At 37.6% G+C, this 19,834-nt stretch overlaps 1 protein-coding gene across 7 annotated transcripts in view; it reads left to right on the top strand.

Annotated features, from left to right (window-relative positions):
* Positions 1–1,500: 1,500 nt before the first annotated feature.
* The window catches only part of LOC592564 (rho GTPase-activating protein 17), a 60,608-nt gene continuing 42,274 nt past the window's right edge, over positions 1,501–19,834 (top strand). For 3 of the 7 annotated variants that reach the window (XR_004063948.1, XM_011684601.2, XM_030984365.1), the window contains exons 1-5: positions 1,501–1,805; positions 13,750–13,789; positions 14,830–14,931; positions 15,366–15,442; positions 19,439–19,550. Coding sequence is in view for 6 of the 7 variants with exons in the window: in XM_011684601.2 (XP_011682903.1) it covers positions 1,732–1,805; positions 13,750–13,789; positions 14,830–14,931; positions 15,366–15,442; positions 19,439–19,550 (405 nt within the window). In the remaining variant the exon portion in view is untranslated. The remainder of the gene's footprint in view (positions 1,806–13,749; positions 13,790–14,829; positions 14,932–15,365; positions 15,443–19,438; positions 19,551–19,834) is intronic. The other 4 variants (XM_030984369.1, XM_030984368.1, XM_030984367.1 and 1 more) reach the window with 3 other exon arrangements.

The raw sequence follows: 19,834 nt of genomic DNA, 5'->3' as shown, positions 1-19,834 counted from the left end.
CTTGCTTATGGATTTTCTGAGTGATGTTGTGACCCCCCCCCCCCCTCGTTCAAGCAGTGAATCGCCAATAGCTGTGTAAACGGTATGGTGCTCTAAATCACTCTTTGGTACAATATTTAGACATTGTTAACATCTCTCTCTCTCTCTCTTTGTATTACTTTTTTATTTATCTGCATGCATTAGCGTTCGCTTAATAATTTTGTAAAATAATGATGATTAAATCTCATGAGTCAAGTTGAGTTTATTTTATTGACTTTTTCGACCCCGTTTCGGGGTATGAGAGGACAATGAAATAACAAATAAAAAATCTAGGTGTACACATAATATAAAATGAGAATAAATAATTTATTTATAAAGTACAAACTGTACAGTAGATAAACAGTCCCGGTGGGGTCACTCCCCTGCAAAGAGTGACACGTATGACCGTTACCACCAATGCATATAACCCCCTTTTGCGGTCAATTTCAAGGACATTTTGTGAAATTTAATCCCCTTTTTTACGTCAAAACAAGGACAAAATCGTACTTTGGAATACCCCTATTTATAAGATTGTAAGGACGCTTTCGCAAATTTACCCCTATTTTACCATATTTCAAGGACAAGACTCGGCTCCGAGAATTTTTCTTCCCGGTTTTCTCTTTTCCCTTCCCGGTTTTCTCTTTTCCCTTTTCCTAACCCCTATTTATCAATTTCGGGGACACCTGTGCCCCCCTATTTTCTTTATTTCGAGGAATATTTTGTCCGCGGTCATTGCTTGAAATTGACCCCTTTTTCCGCGATTTTGGTAACGGTCATGCGGTCCGGAAGTCACATTGAGTGACCCCACCGGGTAAACAGTACTTAAAACACTTTACACGACGTGGTAAATGAAAGTACAATACACCAGTTTACAGTTGTGTGCGCCATTTTAAACAAGGCTAATGACCTAGAGGTCATGTATTTATGCGTAAATTAAGATTGCGCCCATGCAAATTATGATGATATCACTGCCTGCGCGCTGCGTTGTGCGCGCATATCATCATTTGCATGGGCGCAATCTTAATACACCAGTTTACAGTTGTATCAGTGCGCATGCGCAGACAGAGGTCAGAGGTTATTGGCCCAAAAATTGGGGCCAATAACCTCTGACCTCTGGTATTTTTGCGTAAATTAAGATTGCGCCCATGCAAATGATGATATGCGCACACAACGCAGCGCGCAGGCAGTGATATCATCATAATTTGCATGGGCGCAATCTTAATTTACGCTTAAATACATGACCTCTAGGTCATTGGCCTTGTTTAAAATGGCGCACACAACTGTAAACTGGTGTATTTACGCATAAATACCAGAGGTCAGAGGTTATTGGCCCCAATTTTGGGGCCAATGACCCGAGGTCAACTGTCTGCTCATGCGCACTGATACAACTGTAAACTGGTGTATTTTGCCCCAATGGCCATACATACACGCAGATGGCGCCAGACAAAATTGGTCGAATAAGAAGCCGCCCACTTCCGCATACAGCAGTGCACTGCATGCATGCAAAGCAATGGTATTTTGGACCTTGTGAGGAAATGGTACTTTACGTGTATTTTGTATGGCAGCTTTCGTTGTTTTGGAATCTTAACCTGCATGAGCTGCTCCCTATGAACACTTAATTTTGCCGCAAACAACATCACTGTGGCGGTTGCCACCTGATACCTTGGAATCTATTGCTTTTCTGAATTGTAGTTTTGGGAATCGACAGGAAAGATGATCAAAAAAAGTGACATTATGAGGCGGCAGATGAACCGTCTGAAACAGCGGGCGAACCAGAACTTGGGAAGGTAAATTTACACATTATCAACTATCAAGGTCCCTTCACGGAACTGTAACGTGTGACGTTTACTCGGCAGACGTAGACTGTTCGATATATTTTTTCACTTTTCACTTTATAAGCCTTAGTTTGAGTTAGACTTGAATGTACATTGATCATTGATCATGTTGATGTGGGTGTGAGCAAGTGTAAAAGTAGTCGCTACATGTACATGTAGATGTGCGCTGTGCCTGTGCAAAGGTTTTTAGGGAATCACATTGCAATACATTTAGGCTTAGATCTAGAATACACATTGTAGATCTATCTGATTCCAAAATAAAATGTGTTTCAATGTGTTCACATTGTTGAGTCAGCTTGACAAGGTTGGGGTTTTGTTTTGATCAGAAAAATTAGAAGGGGATAGAAATTTGTATTCACCAAATAACAAATTTACTTAAATGTGTGCATGTGTGTCAACGTTGGGGGCTGTGCGTCGGAACACTTAACAAAAGTAAAACGACTTGCCTTTGAATTTTATGAAAGTGTTGTGGTCTAGTGGATAAGTCACCCGACTGCAGATCACAAGGTACGGGGTGAGAGTCCCGCCGCAGCCATCATGTCCTTTGGCAAGCCATTAATCTACATTTGCCACTCTTCACCCAATGGGTATCCGGTAAAATGGCCACTGGCAGGAATGCTCCCCAGGGAGTGGAGAATGTGCATACATGTACATTGTGTCCGTGTAAGCCTGAATCAGATGACCAAGGTTTTAATATATCTGCAAAGTGCTTAGACACATTGTTGTATCAATGTATTGGGCGCTATATAAAAGCAGAATATTATTATTATTACATGTATGAAAAAATAAAAATGCAATAGTGCTATCAACCAGAAATATGTCCTTTATTTACATGTAATATGCTTGTTAACTTATTCAAATTATTGTTGGAAATCCACTGTCCGGATATGGAGTTGTGATGGTGCATGTGTACTGTACCGTGTAGCTGACATTCAAAAATCAGATGTCAATTCCTCTTCTTTAGACTTGAAACTCTTTATAATCATTTAAATTTAAATGAATGCTGGGGGATTTCATGATAATGCCATTGAATTCTGTTAATCGGAACCTGCAGAGGCACTAGCTAACATACAGTAGGCTAAGACTAAGAGAGAGGGGTTGCGGTACATTGGTGTCCAACAGTATTGGGTTTATGTTTAGGTGTATACTCCAATCGGGTTTCAGCCACGTAGCATTCAAATGCTTTCTCCCGTTCATGTCAGAAACGTGTATGACAGTTTTGTGAAACGCTGCTCTGATTCCCATCCAAAAAGTCACTGTTGGTGGTCACCATTGTTTACTTGTAAGGTTATCCCATATCCTTGTATGAATGTGATCTATATGTGTACATACACATTTATTTGTAGATTTATTAAGATTTATTAATATTTATTATTATTATTATTATCATTGTTATTATTATTATTAGTAGTAGTAGTAGTATTATTATTGTTATCATTATTATACAGTGAAAGAGAAACTGAAATGTAAATATACTGACCTGCAAAATTTTATTGTGCTAGCCTAAGCCACACTTCCCATTTTAGTGTAGACCGCAACTCAGTCGTTGAAAACAATTTTATTGACAAATCATGCACTTAGTGCTACAGGGGGTATAACAATCTGTGAACTTCACAGTCTAGTGAGCAACGGATTTGTATGTGGGCTGATTCTAAAAAGACCACTTGAGCTTGTAGGTTGGGCCTCATTCAACCACAGTCTATTCATGGTGTACAAATATGTACTTAGTTTATATTTCAATGGGCTGTGTATTGATAAACTTGAGGTCTCCATAGAAAATGTTTTTAACGTTTTTTAGTAAGGTTAGTTTTCTTTCAAATTAAAACCTAACAGTTTCGAAATTAGTTGAAGTAAAATCAATTTTACAGCAGATTGGTCCAAACTATTTGTTTATAAATAGTGTATATTATTGGGAGATGATTTTCCTTGAATAAATTCATTTACAATACATTTTAACATTGATTTGTCTAGTAGTCTATACCTAACTAGACTGTGATCACATGGTAGGGTTTATGGTTCAAGTCCAAGATTTTGCCACTCTCCACCCAGGTGTAGTAAATGGTGCCTGTTAGGAATTTATTTGTTCAATGCTTAGTGCCTTAATAGGGGCAACTGGGCTAAAGCTACATGTAGGAGCCCCAGGATAATAATACATGTACAGTAGTACTTTGTAGCACCTTGAGCTTCCCCTGGGATACATACATGTATATGTACCTGTACATGTACATGTACATACATATTGTACATGCACACAATATAAATGTAGGCAATGTACATACAATGTAGCTATTATTATACTTATGATTATACTGTGTTACAAAGCAAAGGAATATGATTTACAAAATAGCCTAATTTACATGTAGTTGTTCGCTTGCACTTGCTGCTTCATGTATTATTGTATGTCAAAATACTGTACTAAAAATGTACACAGGCATACAGTAGGGGACATTGTAAAACGCATCAAAAATCAAACAGACCGTGTCCAGAGAGATTGGCATTGCCCGAAAGATCACTTGTTAGAAAGCGTATCATGAGACACGTCTCACCTGCTGCTTTAGATCGCTTCAGTCTGTTTGAAATTGAAGAGTGATCAATACATGTATATTATTCATGCTTAAAACCTGTCTGTCATAAAATCTGAATATGTATATTAACTGCTTTATATTACAACACCTGCTATTTTTTGTGAAATTCTATGTGCTTACATGTACCGGTACTTGACTTTAATTAATTAATGCAAGTTCATCTTTGTTTGTATCCCCCATTAATGTAGCTTCATGATTTCACTCAAATGAATAGTTTCAATATTCATATAAATAGCCATTAATTCAATTTCCTCCAAATATAAAGAAAAGAAATCACTATTTATCATTTAGTAATCAATTGTGAATAATTGTGAATGTGATACGTTCAGCAGCCGGGAACTAGTAAGCTGTCTTATAATACATTGTACCTATTATTAAGCACAACATTGGGCATACAAACTGCTACATAATGTGAGTTACCAGCTGATTTCATGTACTTGTAATATTGCAAACAACTTGAGGGCCCTTAATTTACCAACCAATTACATCTTGGTCATTATTTGAAGCTTAATCAGTCAAAGCAAAAGCTGAATTTGAAGCAGTGACTTGAAATAAATGCAGACTTTGGTATACCGGGTAGTATCATACCAAACTATATATACACTGTAACCTTACAAATGTACATGTACATCATGTTTAATACTGGTATTTTGGTAGAGAAATGGCTTGAACTTTGTGATGTCAATCTGCACTGGACACAGTGCAGAAAACAGCAGAATGCAGGAAGTTGTATAGTGTCATGTGATAATGAGTTCTCTGCAGAACTATTTCATTTCACTTCCTCAATTGTTTTGTCTTCTTGCTTCACAGCTTGTCGTTGTGATTCACCTGGTAGTGTATTGTAGATATACTTAGCATAATCTGGAGCTTCTTTTGTTTTGGAGGAGGAGGTGGGGCTTGTTATAATATTCAGTCCTGGCAGTTGTAAAATCATCTCCATTCTATATCTGTAGACTTCATGTATTGTACACTGTAGTCTTCTAAATGCTATTCATTACTGTACATGTAATTCACCTGTTTCTGGGTTTATTTAAGATTTTGTTGTTGTTCTTGTGCACTCTTTAACAACAGTTATTGGCCTACATGTACATGTACATGTAAATATTTTATACATGCAGGTGAAAAAATTAGTCAGGTAAATTATAATGTACATCCAAGTAGAAGTCCTTTTGTTTTGAGAATAAATGTCAATTATGATACCACAGACAACCCTTTAAACTTTTAAAGGCAATAAATTCAGAATCCTCAAAAACAATTAAATCATACATGTATGTACACTTTGTTATAACATGTACATGTACATGTACAGTACAATGCAGCATTATATTGCACTTGTCGACCCCTTGGCAAATACACTTGAGCACTTCCTGCTGGAGTCAGAAGACCATAAGTAATGCGTTAAAGCCCCACTGTACTACTTGTAGCTACTTGTACTTGCTTCCTTTATATAGAAAACAATGCCTAATCGATAACCATTGGTCCCCCATGATCCTCTTTTTCTTATGTTAATTTAGAGCTAAGTTGATGAGATAGCAACCTGTCAGTGATCACCCTGGGTAGTCTAATCCCTCCTAGCCAAACTAGTACAGACAGCCTTTAAAGCAAACAGTGCCTTTATGGCTCTAAAATGTACATGAACACTAGTGACCATACACCTCTACATGTACATACAGGTTGTACATTGTAGTTGCTTTAATAGAGCTGCTACATTGTGTGTAGTTATTGAACTTCAGGATGGGAGAGTTCTTTGAGGTCATTCAATGTCCTCAATTCAATAGGTGTGGTGAACTTTTAAATACCCTATTCAAGGATTAATTGCAACAAAAGGGTTCTTTTGATACCTGATAGTGCAAGGTCATGTTTTGACCACGAAAGCTGACCGCATTGTGGCATGGTATTTTTTTATTGAATGATTGAATTTTATAGTACAGAAAAACATACATAATTTGTATTGTATCTGTACAACAACAAAAACAAAAAAATACCTATACCAATAACAACAGCAACAACATTTTACAAAATGATAACAAAGGAATTAATACTTAAATATACTGTTTAGATATTATTTTCTTGATTCAGTGGGAAGATTACACTGAAGTTGTACCTTCGAATTGATGAATTAAATTCTAATTTTGTAAAAACTATTAAAATCAGTAAGAATTTTTATTGTTGGAAAATCTTTCAAAGATGTTTTCTCTAAAGAGACCATCTGTTTATAAAGACCACATTTTTGTTCCCCTTGAATGTTTTTTTCAATGAAACCTGTACCAAAGGTACCTGCACATGTACACAAAGACAACCTGCCAAATGCCAATAAATATAGACCGCTTTTCTTGACACACTAAAGAGTTCTTTAAGTTTCTATAACTACAGGTTTCACTGTACAATGTATTTCTGCTTAAATTGCATGTAGGCCTTTGTATTTTTTTGGTTCATGGATGGTCAGTATCGATCAATCAACATTAATTTTTGTCCTCACACAGTCATTAAGAGTTCAACATGATTAAGATTGAACATGAGACTTGAAACTTGAAACTGTGTGCATGCCGATAACCAGTGATTTAATGGCCATTAATAATGCCCATTAGGGTTGGAAAAGTGTTACATGTTTGCACTTGGAAGCTTCCTGGTTTTAAGGAGGCACTGCATGAACAAATTAGCGCCTTCATTCACATGTAGGATGTTGCTCCATCATTTGTATTAATTAGTCCACCATACCATGGATGGACCATTATGGTAAGGTCCATGGTCATCCAGTTAAAAATATGAGTACCGGTAATGTTCTTTGGCGGTTTGTAGCCCGTAGCACGTAAGGGGTTAACATCAGTTCCATGGCAGTTCCTGCTAATATTTCGGTGTTAAATGGATACAATAGGCCCGTCTTCACTATCTCGAGATTACCAAATATCCAGCTATTTGAACTATCCCGATTGGCAAACTATCCAGCTATCCCGATCCCATCATGCACCGCTGAGCGGTATAGATCGCATGTGCGCGCGCTAGTACAACTAGTTAACACAGAAAAATGGAAATCGGTGTGCATGATGGGATCGGGATATTTGACTCCGTACTTCGGTCTAATGAAGACGGTCGCTAACTATCCCGCTAGTTCGGAAATAGTGGGATATTTTGCAAACTAGACTGAGATATCTTGGGATATTATCCCGACCAACTATCCAGCTAATTTGATACTTCGTTCTAATGAAGACGCAAATTGGCTGGATAGTTTGCGATCGGGATAGTTCAAATAGCTGGATATTTGGCAATCTCGAGATAGTGCAGACACGCCTATTGTCAACCTGCCATGTTTATGGTTTAATTGTGTTTACATGTATTATTTGATGGAAAGCTATAGAGTAGTTCTAGGAAAAGGATGGACTTTGTCATATTGGTAACATATCAAGATGTAAATAAACATACAAAACAATATCAGTAGCAAGACCTTTAACCTTTTAGTGCTATAAAGATTAATTCTTGTGCTTGCACTGTTGTAATAAATCGAGCTTTGTTTCCTCAAGCCATCGTCATATTTCATGAAAATCTGTTATAACTGTAACTGATCGATAGTTCATTATTCTTCCATGTACACATGTACAGTACATTAAACAAATTTATGATTTGATGAGTAATTCAAATGCAAATCACTCGTGATGTGTGGGCTGAGGATGAAAGCAAACAACATTAAGGTTCAAGATACTGTAAATGAAGGTCTTTGCATACAATTATCCAAACTAGTTTGTTTTTTTCGGGTTGTGTTGAATTCCATCACATGAGCCTGTGTGGTGAGCTGAAACATGTCTGCTCTTTGTCTTTGGTATTTATAATTGGCTGGTTGTGGTTAGAACATGATTTCTTTCACTAGGTATGTCTTCATCAGCTTGAGATTGCCAAATAGCCCGCTATTTCTGATTTGGGAAATAAGCCAGAAGTTACAAATCACGTTTTCATCAGCTCACGATATATTGAAGACGCACCGGACAAATAGCGGGATATTTTGCAAAGTAGCTCAAGATATCTCGGGATGATTATCTCAACCAAATATCTTGCTTATTGCAACTGCAGGCTGATGAAGACACAAATTAGCTGGATAATTTGCATTCGGGAAAGTTAAAATAGTAGGATATTTGGCAATCTCGAGCTGATGAAAACAGGCCTAATGTGAAGTGTCATTCTCATTCTCAAGAGACACTGTCACACAAATAAATATTAATGTTAAACATCGCCCTGTTGAGACTTGGTTTCGAAAGGCCATTTTGTTGTCATGCCTTTTTTGGTCTGCTAAATTTGTAAAAACATTCTTGAAGGAAATACTGGTACATGGAGTACATGTACAGTTTGTATTTAGGAGAAGTGAGCAATTTGGCTCTAAAAAGTTCTAAAGCACTGTACGCTTTATGACAAAAAATCCATTAACAGTCATACACATGTACATGTACCTCCTGTGAACAACAACAAATAAACAAATAAATAAAAATGAAAATAACCAAACAAAGACCATGTTCAACAACTTCCAATGTTTCAATCATCAAGCACTTGGCCAAAAATTGTCATTTCAGTATTTCATTAAAAAAAGGTCCTTGTGTGTTATTTAACCCTCTGAGGGAAAATAATCTTGCTTAATGAAATTTCCTGAGATGTAATTATTAGAAAATTGTGTTCGCTTTTATGATCTTTATTTATCATCACTGAGCTGTAACTTCTCTCACATGTTATGTGTACATGTGCATGTATGCTTTTGAATGGCTTGCCATCCACAATGATGTAGAACCTCATTATTTCATCCACACTGATGCTCCAGTTCCTCCTCCTCATCATCATCATCATGAAAAATGATACCATGAATTCCACAAATGAGATGACAGTTAGTCATTGCAGCATACATGTAGATCTGACTGACTCATGAATGCAATGAACTCTCTTCCCGCGAGATTGGTCTTTTCCGAGAGATTGAACGATCTGCCACCGGCTGGAGATCGAAACCCCGCGAGGACTTCCATGAAAGATATCATCTCTGCTTGATGCTAATTGAAAGACGAGACTTTGAATCGTGGACCAGTCATTGTCATCAATACTTGTGGCACTCAAAGCTAGGAGTAATACATTCATGAGGTGAATATTTTTCTTGTTGTCGCGGGCAGCGTTGCATGCGAGTTCCAAGATTTCGGCAGTAAGGTACACTAGGACGGCAGCCATGTAGAGAGGGGCTCTACCGCCAACATGTACAAATGTATGGGCGCTTGTAGAACTCAAGGATAATGGCGCAAAATCTACATGTACATGTATCTGCTTATTACGATTATCATCAGGGGAAGACTACATGTACATTGCAGTCACATTAAAAGGGAAACCCAATCCTAAAAGCAAACGACTCTCAAACATTGCAGACAAATCGGAGAAGCGGACTGGTAAAAGTTTGAACGAAATCTGACAAAAAATTAGAAAGTTACAAATTGTAATCGCTATACAAGTACATGCATGTATGGGCACTTCAAATTCCTATTCCATTCCCAATTCCTGCTTTCCCATTTATTCCAACACACTGAATGACTCAAACGTAATTTTTCAATATGTATGACTTACATGTAGGATGGTCTTTTCTTTTTAGAGGAATTGTAGTGATATACTCTCCATAATATACTTTGAGTACCGGTAGTGCCCCAAGAGTGTAGGCACTTGGGAGAAAAACAGAAATGAGTGATATTTTTATACAGACTAACGGGAGAGTTATCCCGGACAAAGTCACGATACACTAACCAAATTGCCAATTTGAGATTTGATTTCAAACATCCATAACTTTCATATTATTCGTCAAATTTAATTCAAACTTTTGCCATTCTGTTTCTCAGATTTCTTCTGCTGTCATTCAAATGAAATTAAATATTCCAAGGGTTGGATTGCCCTTTAATAGAATATGATAATTTTGTTATGAACGTTGATCTAGAGTGGGAGGAAACGGAATTTCCCAACCTAAGCCTGAAGAACATCCAGGTTATTACACTTGGTAAAATAGTGATTTCTCACAGATTTAATAACATAGTCGAAGACTCCCAGCATATTGCTTCTTTGTGGCATGCACAGGTGTAACATATTTCATGCATAGTATTAAGGCTGAGATATTATTAAGGCTGAGATGAAATATTGTGTGTATGTATGCTGTCAGAATGGAGACCAACTACAGTACATAGCCTGCAGGCTGTGCTCCATCTATCTTATTGTATTCCTAGTCCTTCTGTTAAGCATCACATATTTTTATCTCCCCTCTATGTACTTCAAGCTGTAGCAGTTTTCAACACAAAAGATATCATATGAAGCAGCTTACACCCCCCCCCCTTCTATTGATGATCCATAAATGTACATAATTATCCCACATGTGCAAAACCATGACACAATCACAATGCAAATATCATACTGCCCTTTCAACAACAGTGAGCCAGAGGCAAGCTGCATTAGTTCAAGATCATTCAAACAGTGATGGCCTCATAAACTAATTATTCCAACAGATCCCAATGATTGAAGGTTTCATGCCGCCATGTCTCGCTCCATTAAAAATCAGACGTGATCAGTGGCCGGTTATAGGCAAACAAAGCGTTGCCAATTTGTTTTCATAAAGGTATGCAGACATGGACAAGCAATTGAATGCATTATGAGTCGGGGAATCATTTGAATGTTTTAGGCATTAGTCCTAGACTGATTATCCTTGGGTAGACTGATATCTAGAGGGAGGTCGCCTATCGGGCAACCCTGTTGACAAAGCCAATAAAGCCTCTATCTGTAGACTGAAGTATCATGGGACATGTCTCGTGAAAAGGGGATTCTGAGAAGCGGCTATGTATATGTTCATGTACCTTTGAATATCAATATCTCCAAGGGCGCGTTCATGCTTGATTTTGACGGCCAGAATCAGGCATCTGTTACGCGTTTAGTTTAAAACACGCTTGCGTTCATGCTCACTTTTGTAGAATCACCGAAAAACGGTGATCACGATCGCCGATTGTAAACTCACAAAAAGATGCGTTTACAATTTGTAAACGCGTTTAAATGGGGTCAACGCACTCTAGTGGGTCTACGTAGCATGCGCACACAGGTTTGCGAATCCAGCTGAAGGCCACCCAAGTAGAATTGCCTGGAGAAGTGAGCATGAACAGTGCACCGTGGAACTGCGATTACGATGAGCGTTTACGATGAGCGTTACAAATCGCTCATTCTGCCTTCAAAATCAAGCATGAACGCGCCCCAAGTCAACCACATACAGTACACTGAATATCATCACTTTGATGTGTACGTAATGTGCTTAAACATGTATGTGTACATGTACATGTACGTACGGTACATGTACATGACTGTATCGACTATTGTCTTGCCAAGTTTAGCAGAGTGGCCAAGGGTATTGTGCAGCAGTATGCGTATTCCATTTTATTGCTCTTGGCAAAAGAAAGGAAGTATCTAAATTTGTTATGAGAACAATAATAACATAGGAAATCATAGTTTCAACGATAAAGAAATGTTTGTCAGTCAGTTCAACATCCACAAGAGTATGAACACTTTGTGAAATTGATGTTTGCCCTACATTTGTGTAATAATAATATCTAGATTTATGTAGCGCCTAATACAAAATTCCCTCTCTACCGGTAAGTGCTTTACAGATATTATTACCCTGGTTATCGGATTCATTCATGCACATTGTGCACCATCTCCACTCCCTGGGGAGTATTCCTACCATACATGTATGTATGTAGATGTACTGTACATTAATTTTCTTACATTGCATCAGTGAAAATGTCCTAAAACAACACAATGTCACATTGTATAATATAGATGTAATGTACAGTGTATGTGAAGAATTTGTGCTGAAGTGTGATGGTACTGAGATAAAAATGGATATTTATAAAACCTGAAGCTCACATTAAAGGTATTACAAAGTTTTGGGAAATTTTGAAAAATGGGTGGATAGTGATTCTTTACAATTTTGATATATTTGGATGCCCCTGTGGATGTATCAAAAGCACTAGAAATTTTAGGCCCTAAAACGCTTCTGCTTTCGAGAAAAATTGAATATAAAGATTTACCGGTACTCCCGGTAAATTTTGAATTTTTTTCAAATAGCTCCTACGGCCGTACAATGGTAGCTGCGACCATGAAAATCTCAGAATACGTAGTTGTGGTATATAATTTCCGAACGGGAATAGCTAATCGGTCGATTTTAGTCAAGAAACATTGTTTTACAGCTTAATTAATATCTTGACCTTGAGAGGGAGCTATACAACATAAAAGGTTTATTATTTACAATTTCATAACTTTAAAGTCGATTTCGACCGCGACAACGATCAGTGAATATTGTAGGATCGCATATGCTTCCAATATGTTCATTTGAACCAAATTCATGACCCCATACCAAAACTTTGTATTACCTTTAAGTGGAGATTTCAACAAATGAAATATCAAGATACAAAATCTCTAATATATATGCTCAAGGGGTTATTTACAAAGATCCTAATTCGATTTTAACTCTAAGTTGGACTTAAACATATGGAGAGCCATTTGAAGCTTTAAGATAAAATATATTCAAAAGCAAAAATTCAAGTATTTTAAACTTTTCATAAATTTCACATCAAGAACATGAAATCTTTTTAATAATAGAAAATATGAATGATTTGAATCAACATTTTATGCCATTTAAAATAATTTTCACAAAATATTTCAAAGATGCTAAAGGCTTTCCTTAATTGTTGAAGAGAAGGATGAGTTCTGGGAAGAGGTGAAAAAAAATTTGTGAGCGTTATCATTCTTATTATACAAGTGTGGAAGAACATCAGATAAGACATGTTCCCTGAAAAGCATGGCAATTCAAATGCCTTCATATTCTAAATATGTCATGTAACATCGTAAAACTCGGGGGTAGGATTTTTACGCCACGTGTTCGTGTAGTCCCATATACATCTTTCTGAGTACAGTGTTTGTAATTTTACCAAGATTTGGCCAAATTTCTTATCATTTTGATGATTCCAGAACCTTGCACTACACACAAATTCTTATACATGTATATGCTAGATGATCAACCTTTTCTGGTCGATTCCACACCGTTTCTTTCACAATGCAATCGCATGACCAGAACTCAACTTCATCTTTAAGTCCAACTTCGAAATAAGTTCAACTTAGGATCTCTGTGAAACACCCCCCAGATCTCTTATGAAGATGTGAATGTCTTACATTGAAGGACTTTCACTACAGTATTTGTAGCTTTGCATGTCATTATAAACGTTTTGTTGATGTTGTAATCTCACAAACATTCTTTCTGTCTTTTTGTCTTGCAGAGCGGAGAAAACAGAAGTACTGAATGATGAATTATTACAAGTAAGAACTCTTTCTCTTTTGTCATACTACATCTATAGAGGGTTACTATTTTCATTTATATTAATTATAGATAAATTGATATTTGTGAAGAATTTTATTTGCGATTTTCAGAGCACTTGGTTATTTTACCTCCCATTTCATGTTTGTTCTGTGGTTTTTGAGTCATGTTATTTCAAATGTTATGCAGTGGGTTTTTAGGAGGTTTCTTCGAACTAGGAAGTACCCCCATATTAAAAGGGTTTTCCCCCTATTTTGCCTTACTGTGAAAGTAAAGGGGCAAAGGAAAAAACAACAATTGTATAGGGTTTCTCTTGGAGACGGAAAACTCAAAGCTTGAACAATACCGTTGCAGCCAAACTAAATTACTGTAACTTCCTTAAAAGTGAAATTGATGCTTGTCTAAATACTTCACTGCTTCATTTTGAACTGATGAAAATAAAGGACTTTTTTTAGCAGTATCTTATCATGGATCAGTGAGTGAATGAATGAATGAATGAATGAATGAATGAGGTAATAAGAACATTGAATAGGGAAGCTATGGAAGATCTAAAAGAGGGGGTTTCCCCTGATTATTTGAATTGAATTGAATTGAATTTATTCACCTCTTTCATAAAAACATACAAAGGCAAATAGTACAATAAAATATTTCTTGCAAACATAGATAAACCAATAAATGGAAAATACATGAGAGATTTGGACCTTTCATTTTCACTCTCTGATTTGGTATATTTACTTGCAGTGTATATATATAGTCACTTGATATGAAAAAACAACAACCTCATATTATGCATGGTAACTTTGACATCAATATTCAGTACCATGGCAACAGCAATCAACACCCAATCAAATCAAGGTTCCCATTCTAGTTACCATTCATGGCGAAGTTACAATTAACGCTAAGTTTCATGCAACTGGCCTTGATACATTCATGTCTATGATCTTGTACAGTTCCCATGTGAGATAATTCCTTTTGAATGTCCCAGAGCAATCTTGAGACTCGTCACCAAAGATGTTTGTATCTTGTCTTTTGTCCTTTGTAGTGTGAGAAACGGACGGAACATATCAAGCACACATGTCAGAACATCACAAAGAAGCTCTCAGGATGTCTTATCGGCTCAGGCACAGATGTGGAGAAAAGAACGGTAAGTCTCTGTAGGACTTACATCAGTCTTTTAAGTGTCGCTTGCTGGAGAGAGGGGGGGGGGGGGGGCACATGGTTGTGACAACTTCTGACCTCATTCAAATTGTGTACCCTTTTAAAAAAATATAAAAAAATCAACTGTTTCACCTTGTCTGACCTCCCTCCCCCACAACCCCCCCCCCCCCCATTCCAAGTAATCTAGCAACAGTCCTGGTAGTTTTCTACATTTGTGAAACAATACATGTATGCAGTTTATATCTTGAAGATGATTTTTAATACCTTTTGAACAGCTTTAATCTCATATTTTGTCCTTTGTAAATATCTTTACAAATTTGTAAATTTCTTTACAAAGCCATAAATGTACTGTACATGGTTCTTTTATTTCCGCACTTCGTAACATTTTAAAATTTAAATTTTGTTTCTTTTCATTAACAGAAAAAGCTTCCACATTCTGTGCTATCACAGAGTATGGGTGAAATGAGCACAGAGTTAGGTGAAACTACATTACTGGGGTAAGTCAACACAGATGCACAAATGTAGATCACGTTGTATACCATTTGAATTGTATCTCTCATCTCTGTAGTCTAAAAAACAGACACTTTTCCAACCCAATTAGTACCTCTCTTGTATGAAACATGTTGGTGGCTGGACCCAAATAATTACATTCTATTTTAGGAGACACCACAGAGGAGTCAATACAGATGCGCAAATGTAGATCACGTTATTCTTAGAGTGTACCATGTGAATTGTATCTCTCATCTCTCTAGTCTACAAAACAGACTCTTTCCGACCCAATCATTACCTCCTTTGTATGATACATGTTGGTGGCTGAACCCAAATAATTACATTCTAGATTGAGTTCACAGATTTAGTGGAAATATCACCTGGTTTTAGCTAGAAGGGCATTACGTAATAACCTTTTTGATATAGAGTTAACACCCTTTGGCTCTCAATATATGATATGTTTTGGTTACGGTAGGGGGCTTTAATATGTGTTTGGATACAATCTACATGGACATGGTTATAGTTTACATGTATGTATTCCAGTGCTGTGAAGTGTGTTGTAGACACTATGGACATGACTGACAAAGAAAGCTGACAAAATATACAGTTCCTCAGGTAGACAAAGGAACATCCCTTCACTGCTATTACCGGTATGTAAAAATGTGTAGAACAGGTGCCACATGCTTATTCACCTGTTCTACACATTTTTACATAATAGCAGTGAAGGGATGTTCCTTTGTCTACCTGAGGAACTGTATATTTTGTCCGCTTTCTTTGTCAGTCATATTCATAGTGAGAGGCTTCCAAATGCCAAACACCTTTAAGCTACCATGACTAAACCATTTTGATGGTCTGGCAAAAGGGGCAATCTGTTTTCTTTTCAAAAGCATTGATCTCTTGTGTGACTCTTGTGGATCGGTCCTGATTTATTCATATGTTCAGATGCTTCCTTAATTGCCTATAAATTAAACTGATGCATTTCATGTCGCTGCAATTGTTCCTTATCATCGAGATCTAAAGTTCTACAATTCATGTTGTACAAAGAGTGAACGAGCCAACCTGAATGTCAAAATCACGACCAACACGATGAATCTGTCAAGCGTAAACCATAGAAAAGGAACGACCTCATTTAATAACTGACATATGTTGAGATGATTACCATTACAACCAATAGGCCAAAACAGAATTCTGTATGCATGAGTAATATGCTGATTCCAATAATTTGTAGTCAGCTGTTTACAGTTTAGCCTCGTGTCAATGATATGCAAGTTATTTGTCTCACTAGTAACCTTACCACAGGCATAATTTTATTTTATTTTAAAGTTTAAATTGAAGGCTCTTTATATAGGATAGGAGCTTCAGGAATATGTACAAATTTAAGTTGGAGCATATATGATATTATCCTGCATTTTAAAAGCTGGATTATTATCAATTATCAATCTAAAAGAAATTAAGCCTTTGGTAGAGACTACACACACTACCAGCTGAGCTGCAGCGATCAATAAATGATTTGCCTTGGGTTTTTAGTACACGGTAGCTGTATAAATGTGTCGCTCCCTTCGGCATTGGCAGTAATAGATCAGGTTTCATGGATGTAATCCATATTGTGCTGTTTCTATATTATAATTCTATGCAAACGAGACAATGTTTGTACACTCAATAATGGAGTTGCATGTACATGTACAGATGTATACATACATACCTTCTTCTAATATTTTCTATTACATTAAAATGTGCAGTGTATGTACTACACATGTATAATGTATTGTATTTGTGCATACTATTGCTGGATATTAATGTACACCAATGTACATGTATGTATCTACTGTATAAACCAATCATGAACACAATTAAAGACAATTACATGTGTAACTAAACTCATGTAAATCCCAAACAGAACATCAAGACGTCATATCCATTCACATACATTCACCTCGATACAGAATATGGTTAATTATTCATAAAACTGAATATGAACTTTAAAAGAGTACTATAGTACATACACAACTGAATATTAGCTTATTGGATGTATTGACCTCTAGTGGAAGCTTATTAATTAATGTGAAAATGCCTTCATCATTTATATGTAGTAATGTATGCATGTACTTTATCAAGTCCATATAGAACGAAGTAGATGCAGGTGCCATTCTAATATAAATGTACAGTCCTAATGTACATCGTATGATATCTGACCAAATACTCATCACTTATTGCAATTATAAATTTTATTAGCTGGTACTTCTGTTCAGATGGCATTGCGCATACTGTTTTACGACCTGTCAGCACCATGTGATAACGTTAGTAGCAATATTAGAGAGTGATCAGAGAGAATGGCTGAAAAAAAATAGAGTAATTTTCTATCATTAATTAGGTGTGAAGGACGCAGGACTTTCCTATTGAATGACAGAAATGAGACACACTGTTCCCTATCAGTGGCGTAGCTAGTCATGGGTCCAGTTAAGGGAGAGGGGGGTTGGGGGGGGGGGGGGGAGGTACTCTTGTTAATGGGAAGAGGGTGGGGGTGCAGATGACAGAAATGAGACACACCGTTCCCTATCAGTGGCGTAGCTAGTCATTGGTCCAGTTTAGGGAGGGGGTGGGGGGGGGGGGGGGGAGGTACTCTTGTTAATGGGGAGTAGGTGGGGGTGCAGATGACAGAAATGAGACACACCGTTCCCTATCAGTGGTGTAGCTAGTCATGGGTCCAGTTTAGGGAGGGGGCGGGGGGGGGGGGGGGGGGGAGGTACTCTTGTTAATGGGGAGGAGGTGGGGGTGCAGATGACAGAAATGAGTCACACCGTTCCCTATCAGTGGCATAGCTAGTCATGGGTCCAGTTTAGGGAGGGGGGGGGGGGGGGGGGGGGGGGGGGAGGTACTCTTGTTAATGGGGTGGGGATGCAGATGACAGAAATTAGATACACCGTTCCCTATCAGTGGCGTAGCTAGTCATTGGTCCAGTTTAGGGCAGGGGGGGGGGGGGTACTCTTGATAATGGGAAGGGGGTGGGGGTGCAGATGACCGAAATGAGACACACCATTCCCTATCAGTGGCGTAGCCAGTCATGGGTCCAATTCTTTTTTTGAAGGGGGGGGGGGGCACTCTTGTGAATGACGTGAGGTGAGGTAGGGGAGAGACAGGTCTTACAATGGATAGAAATGAGACATACTCTCCCTTGTCAGTGGCGTAGCCAGGTTGGGTGTAGCATGAGCCTAGCCATTGAAGGGGCCATTTTATGATGGGGAGGGGGGAGTAGCGTAGGACCAGCCATTGAAGGAGGTACCCCGATGATGAGGGTGGGGGAGGGGTTAAGGTGACATGAATAATATAAATGAAACACCCGTTTTAAATCAGTGTTATCGTTCAGCCATTAAGAGGTCACTTTTTGTGGGGGGGGGGGGGGGTGGGGTGCTTGTTTTGCTAGATTAAAGGGAGGGTGGTGAGTGGCTACATGTACAGTATATCATTTACTGTCATGTTTCCCCTTTTCATTTTATTTAAACTACGAGAATCAAAATATCAACAAATTGTAAATACGGTATCTATTTAGGCCTAGCATTTCTGACCAACTTAAAGGTAAAGACCAGTATTGGAAATGCCCCAATTTCAAAAAATGAAATGGAAGCTCTCATTACCAATCATGTGAAAGAATATGTTTTGACTAATACATGATGATAAAAAATTTGCCGGGAAACTGCCTACTAATTCATATATTTGGTAAATTTGTTTCTCTCATGGTCTGTGAGAGATATAGGGTAGTCCCATATACATCTTTCTGTGTATAGTGCTTGTAACTTTACGAAGAATGGGCCAAATTTCTTATCATTTTGATGATTCCAGAACCTTGCAGATGCTAGATGCTAGATGATCAACCTTTTCTGATCGATTCCACAACGTTTCTTTCACAATGCAATCGCATGACCATAACTGGTCTTTATCTTTAAGCATTTTTATCATTACGTAAATTATATTCACTTACTTTTTTCTTCCTCTCTCTCTGTTTACAGATCTATGTTGGTGAAGACTTCAGAAGCATGTGCTAACATAGCCCAGGAACTCACTAGTCATGAAATGGGTCTAGAAAACCTGATCCTCATTCCATTCAACTCAGTCCTAGAGGTAAGGTTTCATGTAGTGTTTTACAAATAAATTGGGGTTGTATGACTCGATCCTCTGCAGCAATACCTCCGCATTAAATTCCTACACTAACTGAATTCTTGACTTCAACCTCAGACCCATCCATTGCCATTGTTTCAAATTTGAATTCTATTACTGTGATTGACATTCAACTTCAACTAAATACACTGGAAGTGTGCATTGCTCGTTCCCACTATGTTCACAGACTATTATAGATTTAATTGCTCTTTTGGCCCTTTTAATTACAAACATGGGCTCCTCAATAT

The sequence above is a fragment of the Strongylocentrotus purpuratus genome, unplaced genomic scaffold (genome assembly GCF_000002235.5).
Source record: "Strongylocentrotus purpuratus isolate Spur 01 unplaced genomic scaffold, Spur_5.0 spur5_scaffold_14, whole genome shotgun sequence".
In the NCBI taxonomy this organism is placed as follows: domain Eukaryota; kingdom Metazoa; phylum Echinodermata; class Echinoidea; order Camarodonta; family Strongylocentrotidae; genus Strongylocentrotus; species Strongylocentrotus purpuratus.
This window is presented reverse-complemented; position numbering and strand designations above follow the sequence as displayed.